At 56.8% G+C, this 7,473-nt stretch overlaps 1 protein-coding gene across 1 annotated transcript; it reads left to right on the top strand.

The window, feature by feature from the left end:
* Positions 1–487: 487 nt before the first annotated feature.
* Positions 488–3,196, top strand: FOS (Fos proto-oncogene, AP-1 transcription factor subunit). Its single transcript, XM_071557809.1, has 4 exons — positions 488–799; positions 1,221–1,466; positions 1,582–1,689; positions 1,812–3,196. Exons 1-4 carry the CDS (start codon positions 659–661, stop codon positions 2,418–2,420), a joined length of 1,104 nt encoding a protein of 367 aa, XP_071413910.1. The 5' UTR covers positions 488–658; the 3' UTR covers positions 2,421–3,196.
* Positions 3,197–7,473: the final 4,277 nt, after the last annotated feature.

Here is a 7,473-nt window from a genome sequence, read left to right as displayed (position 1 = left end):
GCGTGGGGACGGCACCCCCAGGGGCAGTGTCGGCGGCCCGGAGCCCTCGCATGATCTCGCCAGGCGAGAGGGGGGATGGGCCGCCGCGTCCCGAACTGTCCCATTCCGCCCCGTCCCGCGAGCCGCCCGCCAGCCGCACTTGGCTGCAGCCTGGAGCGCTTCCCGTCAGTCACGCCCCCTCGCACAGGATGTATCCCATATAAGGATATCTGCGTCAGTGGGTTCCCGAGCCCGGCCCTACCACTCCGCGCGGGGGGGGAAGCCCCGCCATGCCACGCCCCCGCGCTGCCCTGGAGCCCCTCCGACCCCACAGCCGCCCCCCGTCCCCGCCGGGAGTCCCTCCCTCATGGGGTGGTGACAGGCGGCGCGCGGTGCGGCCTCGGGGAGGCGCGGGGCGGGCGTGGGGTGGGCAAGGGGTGGGGGGTCCCCCCCGCAGCTGCGGGTGGCGCGTCCCCGGTGACGTCGGCGGGAGGGTATTAAAGGAGGCGCGGCGCGGTACTCCGGCAGCCCAGGCAGCCCCGGCGGTGAAGCGGAGAGACGCGCGGCGCGGACCGGGCACAGGGACGCACGCAGCTGACTCCTCCTCGCTTCATCCCCAAAGGACGCTTCGCTACCGTCCCATCACCTCTCAATACCGGCTTGTGCGCACCGAGCCGACATGATGTACCAGGGATTCGCCGGAGAGTACGAGGCAGCGTCCTCCCGCTGCAGCAGCGCTTCCCCGGCGGGGGACAGCTTGACCTATTACCACTCCCCAGCGGACTCCTTCTCGAGCATGGGGTCGCCTGTCAACCCGCAGGTGAGGCTCCGAGGGTGCCGCCTGCGCCTTCGCCGCGGGGCAGGAGCACTTGGGAGGGGAGGGCACAGGATGGGACGGGACGGGACTAGGTGGCATGGGGCTGGCGGTGTCCACGGAGGAGGTCAGACCGGGGGGACTGGGCGCGGGGAGCGGCCTCGGTGCCCAGGCGGGGCGGGCGGGGGATGCCGTGGCCCGGGCCGCGCTCTGCGGCGGGTGTGTAAAGCAGCTTCATTGATAAAACGCGAGTTCATTGAGGAGACTCCGGAGCAGGGTCTGCGTCAGCGCGGACGTCAGAGATATTTATAACAGGCCGCTCTCGTGTGGAGCCGGCGCTGGCAGCGCGGCGCCGCGGCCCCGGGGACGGCGGGGAAGCGGCCCGAGCGCCCCGCTGACAGCACCCCCTCCTTCCTCTGACCTACAGGACTTCTGCACCGACCTGGCCGCCTCCAGCGCCAGCTTCGTGCCCACAGTGACGGCCATCTCCACCAGCCCCGACCTGCAGTGGCTGGTGCAGCCCACTCTCATCTCCTCGGTGGCCCCCTCCCAGAGCCGCGGGCACCCCTACGGCGTCTCGGCGCCCGCCTCCGCCACCTACTCCCGCCCTGCAGTGCTGAAGGCTCCGGGTGGCCGCGGGCAGAGCATCGGCCGCCGGGGCAAAGTCGAACAGGTTAGTGGGGACTGAAGTTATTGGGGGGTGGGGATGGCGGGCGCGGCCGATGCGCCGCCCCGGCCGGGGGGCACCAGGCCGGCAGCGGGACTGAGCGGCTTCTCTCTGCCCGCAGCTGTCCCCGGAGGAGGAGGAGAAGAGAAGGATCCGCCGGGAAAGGAACAAGATGGCAGCGGCCAAGTGCCGCAACCGGCGGCGGGAGCTCACCGACACGCTGCAGGCGGTAAGTGCTGCTCGGAAGGCGGCGGGGCAAGAGGGGTGTACCCGAGGGCGGGGGTAGGAAGGCGAGGGGGACTCCAGTCGGGAGTGATGCCGGCCCTGGCTGACAGCCTGCACTCTCTGCAGGAGACCGACCAGCTGGAGGAGGAGAAGTCTGCGCTGCAGGCGGAGATCGCTAACCTGCTGAAGGAGAAGGAGAAGCTGGAGTTTATCCTGGCGGCCCATCGGCCCGCCTGCAAGATGCCCGAGGAGTTGTGCTTCCCCGAGGAGCTGGGGACTGGCACCGCGCTGGACCTGGGCACCCCCAGCCCTCCCATGACGGAGGAGGCTGCTTTTGCCCTGCCGCTGATGCCTGAAGCGCCGTCGGCCGTGCCGCCCAAGGAAACTGGCAGCAGCGGGCTGGAGCTCAAGGCTGAGCCCTTCGATGAGCTGCTCTTCTCCACGGGGCCGCGGGAGGCCTCCCGCTCCGTGCCTGACATGGACCTGCCTGGAGCCTCTTCCTTCTACCCGTCGGACTGGGAGTCGCTGACGGCCGGGACCAGCGGTGAGCTGGAGCCCCTCTGCACCCCTGTGGTGACCTGCACCCCGTGCCCCAGCACCTACACCTCTACCTTCGTCTTCACCTACCCCGAGGCAGAAGCCTTCCCCAGCTGTGCTGCCGCGCACCGGAAGGGCAGCAGCAGCAATGAGCCCTCATCTGACTCCCTCAGCTCCCCCACCCTCCTGGCCTTGTGAGGGCCTCCAGCACTGACTGACCTGCTGGGCCCTGTCTGCTGCCCATGTACCCCCACGGACTCGCAGCTGTGCCCCTTGGGGCTCCCCAGGCCTGGGGAGGACCCTGCCACTGCCACCCCCTGTCTGGCCTGGTGCCCCGGGGCCTGGCAGAGCGTCATGCACCGAGGTCTTGTACCTCTTTCAGAGATGTAGCAAATCGCATGGAGTTTGTCTTGTCCCCAGTGGCCCATCCATGAGAGCTGGTAGTCTGTAGCATGTCCCACATGGCTGGGTAGGTGACTCCCTCCCCCCCTTAGTATCACTAGCATTAACTAATTAATCTCTTGGTTTTAAATGATTGGAATTTAACCTGGTGCTGGGTATCTCCAACTTGTATCTAGTGCAGCTGATTAACAATAACTACTGTGTTCCTGGCAATATCGTGTTCTGATGACTTAGCAATGACCCATTTTATGTGGGGGGAAAGAGACTTTTATTTTCTAGTAGGTAGATAGCTATATCTATGTACTGTAGTTCTACATTGATGTTCATTGTAACTTTACTGATCATGCATTGTTGAGGTGGTCTGAATGTTCTGACATAAGTTTTCCATGAAAACGTTTTTATTGTGTTTTTAATTTATTTATTAAGATGGATTCTCAGATATTTATATTTTTATTTTATTTTTTTCTACCTTGAAGTCTTTTTTGACATGTGGAAAGTGAATTTGGATGAAACTTAAGCATTGTTTGCTTATTATTGTTCAGAAACATTGTCAATAAAAGCATTTAAGTTGACTGCTGGAGCTGTCCTTGTGTTCCCTTTTGCATCGCTTGCCTGTGACCTCAAAGGGGTTCCTCAGCATCTAATTTGGGCTGGGCTTTATAAACTGCAGACTGCTGCTAGCTGCCTGAGGCTTAGGGTGCATTAGGGAGGGACTACCATTTAGGCTAGCCCTGTCCTTCTCCTGGTGTGTTAGTCAAGGCTGGTTGTGGTAACACCCTTCCCACCCATCCTGGTGGGCAGCAGGGTCATTCCTTATGGCCTTCCAGATCCAATCTGTCTGGGTCTGGTTGCCTCCTGTGCCTCTGTGTGTCACTTGCTGTGGCCTTTCAGCAACTAGCTAGAGGTCTTGCTGGAAAGGAGGTGAAAGTTCATGCCTCTGACTCAGGGAGGCCATCTCCAGGCTGGGCCTGTATAATCACTTGCATGTGCCTACCAGTCCAACTTCCTCCTCCTCCCTAGAGAGGAGTGGGCATGCACCCTGGCTCTGGGTGCCCCTGGGTGTGGTCTGGTTCCTCAAGGAGTAGCTATGGCCTATCTTTTTTGGAACAGGAGGGGAGGAGAAAGGCTTATGCACTTGTTCCTCAGTTTGGGCTGAGTGGTATAAGGCAAACCATTACCCCTGCCCTTGCCCTTCAGTTTCCCGATGATTGTGCAGTGAAATGTGTGCCCTGCGGGCAGGACAACAGATGGGCCAGGTTGCCCCTGCATGCAGAGCACTAGTCTGCTCCCTCCCTAATAGCTGCACATGGAGAATCCTATGACAGCAGCAAGGCTTCCCTGACAGCCTCCAGCCCTGTCACTCCAGCCTGAGAACTCCTTTCTCAAGGTGAAAGCAAAGATGCCACCTGCACTGACATGTGTGTCTGGCTGAAGGCCACCTTAACACCACGCTCTCAGAAAATCTCTGCAGGCTGGTATTCAGGGCTGCATTTCTGTAACACTGCATTTCCTTGTCACTGCAGCAGGCATGTCCTCCTAATCACTCCTTCCCTAATCAGAACTCACACAGGATATATTTCATCTCAGTAGTGTATCTTGCAGCTCCACGGCTTGCTCAACAAAGCCTGCCCTGTGCAAAAGCAAATATTACACTGCAGCTTCCCGTCTTTCAACATTAATCTGGAGGCCAAGATGACAACTGATGAAGAATAACTCCAGTTACTATTGAGAAGCAGCTACTTTCACACTGCCACTTGAGTTGACATGGGCAACACCCAGGTACAGTAAACGCACAGTAGCACTGAACCATGAAACAATCATGTAGGTGTAGCTGCAACAGAGTCAGACTTATGTGACAGGTGACCCTGTGAAGTCAGTAAATCTGGAATCACAACATGCCATGTTGCTGAAAGACCATCAGGTTCAGAGCTGGAGAATTCAGAAGCTTCTGAGAGCCCATACATGCCGTTGAACTCACCAGACATTCAGCAGAGGCAGAAAGGAACAGGGGTCCACAAAGTCCCAAAATACCACACGGTCCCTGCAAAGTAGGTGGAGTGATCCTGGCCCCATCATCTCTCATGATCACTGGACAGGTTGAAGCAAGCGCTGCATTCTGAGACAGCAGTCCTGCAGCCTAACTAAGGCTTTTCTTAACAACAGTGACAGCAAGTGCCAAGTGTGTCAGCTTTTGCATTTGTTACGCAATGATGTCAAACTCAGTGGTGGCACTACATGAGACACACTATGTCTAACCCCGGGCTCCAGCCCCACTCTTTGCCTTCAGCCATGAGCGTCCCAGAATTCAGGATGTGCTACATAAAATTCATGGTATGTCATGAATGTGATTTATCTCCTTCCTAGCATTTGAGAATTATGTAGTGAAGTTGCACTTAAATAAGTGGAAATCTTGCCACTAACTTCAACAGAGCCACGAGGAATAACGTGGCAACCTCTGCCTGCAATGGATTACAGGCATGTGCTTTAATTACAAGCTGTATGTGATACTTCACACAGATATTGGCACAAAGCTCTGTGAAACAAAACAATGGAACAAGATAAGACAAGCAGGTACCACTCATGTTAATTCTCACAACTCATGAACCGAGGGCAGTCGTGTAATTAATTCTTAGAAATGCAACTGCAACGTGAATAACGCAAGGAGCAGTGTAACTGTTATTACGAGTTACAAAAAGTAGAGCTGTTAAACAACACGAAGATCCTTAAACGCTTTTATAGTAGAATAATGGTCTGCCCAGCAAAGCCACCGCGGGTACAGGAGGGTGCTGCGGATCCAGGGCAGCCTCGGTGCTGGCAGGAGTCGCAGTCCCGACACGCTCCTGCATCCCCGCACCCCCGCCTGCGGCGCTCCTGCCCCTGGGCCGCGGCGGGGAGGCCGCTGCCGGTACCTGAGATCACCGCGACTGTTCCCGGTGTGTGACGGGCCCCTCCGCGGCCGCCGGGGCTGTGCCGGCTGTCACAGGGCGGGCCGTGTCTCGCGGCCCGCGGCCCTCCGGCCCCGCCCCGGCCCCGCCGCGCCTGCGCGCCGCCGTGTTTACTGTTTGGTTGCCGGGGCGCCGCGCGCGGGCTCGCCGGGGACGTGATGTGACGTCCCGCGCCCCGCGGGGACGCCGCGAGCCAGCGCCGTGACGCGCGCGCTTCCGGCCGTGCCCATATATGGCAAAGCGGCGGCGCCGCGCTTCCCGTGCGGCGGGAGCGGTCCGGGAGGGCACCGGGACGGGCGTCGTGGCCGAGGGGGCCCCTGCCCCGGGGGGGGCCGTGCCCGGGGTGGGGGTGCCCCTGCCCCTGCCCAGGGGGGGGCCGTGCCCAGGGAAGGGGACCCTTCCCGGGGGTGCCCCTGCCCAGGAGTGCCCGTGCCCGGGTGTCCCTGCCCAGGGGTGCTCCTGCCCAGGGGGGGCCCTGCCCAGGGGGTGCCCGTGCCGGGGGGAGGGAGGCCCTGCCCAGGGGAGCCCATGCCCAGGGAAGCCCGTGCCCGAGGGGGTGGGCCCTGCCCAGGGGATTCCCCTGCCCAGGGGGCGCCCCTGCCCAGGGGGGGCCGTGGGGGGCTGACAAAGCAGCCTGGTCACACGTAACAGCTTGGAGCTCTCGCCCTCCCTGACGAGGTTTCCCTGGCATCACCCCACCACCTGGAAATCTCCATGGTCAGCTCTGAGTTGGAGGAATTGACCTGTGATGGTGGAAAAACGATGGAATTTGACTTAACATTAAAAGTGAAAAAGGCATAATGAACAATTGGCTTTTATTTCCATTAGGTGAAAGAAAATAAATAACTTTTGTTTGTTTTCTTTTTACTGCACTTGCAGCACAAGAGCTGTGAAACCTGACTGCAGTGTACCGGGTGACCAAGCACCTGTATCCTTGAACACTTGCTCTGCCTGTTCTCCTGCCATTTGTTTTTGTTGTTACTTTGCCAATGAATCTGACTCTACCACTTTCAGTCAAAATAGAACAGGAAGCCTGCCAAAAACGTTGTCAGAGCTAGTGGACAGTCAAAAATAAATTGATTATTCAGAGGAAATAAAGTTCTGGAAAAAAATTAAATTAGCATTTTGCTTTTTGCTCACTTTGGAGGTACTTAAGATTCCTGTGCTTCTACTTGTTTTTGTGAAAGATTTATCAGAGCATATGTTTCATGCTGAAGGGCCCATAGAAAAGGTTATGAAAAAATGCCTAAAATAAAAAGCAACGAACATTTGGACTTCATGATGTTCATCCAAGAGTTCTAGGAGAAGTCAAGACTTAAATAGCTGAGCTGCTTACTAATGGTTTTGTATAACATTGTATTTAGAAGTGCTTTTATAACAGAGAATGGGAAGAGAGTTATATGCCAATTAAAAAAAAAGCAGCCTGAAAAGTTCTGGAGAGCTGTTGAGCAATGAGCCTTTTATCTGTACCAGGCAAGTTAATGAGAACTGTTTAAAAAGGTGAACTAGTGGGTGCAGGGAGAAAATAGTCCACCAGGAGAGCTGGCAGAGGTTTTCTAATGAGAAATCCTGGCCTCACACATTGAAGTCCTGTGAGGAGTCAGCAAAGCATATGGACAAGAGAGATTCAGCTGATGTTTTCTACTTGGGTTTCTAAAAAGCATTCAAGAAAATCTATCAGCAAAAGCTTTTGAAGAAACTGCGGAATAAGAGAGGTTTTCACATAGATAGGTCACACTTCATTAAAGACTGGTCTCTGTAAGACAGAGCAAAAGTGTTTCTCAGTAGAAGGAGTTAATATGCAAAGTTCCACAATGACCTGAAGTGTAGCCTGTGAACTGAGAGGAAAGGTAGTAAAATGTCACAATACAAAATGAGTGGGTAATACAATTTGATGTACATAA

The sequence above is a fragment of the Pithys albifrons genome, chromosome 6 (assembly GCF_047495875.1).
Source record: "Pithys albifrons albifrons isolate INPA30051 chromosome 6, PitAlb_v1, whole genome shotgun sequence".
Lineage (NCBI taxonomy): Eukaryota > Metazoa > Chordata > Aves > Passeriformes > Thamnophilidae > Pithys > Pithys albifrons.
Note: the sequence above shows the minus strand (reverse complement) of the source record. Positions and strands in the feature narration are given on the sequence as shown.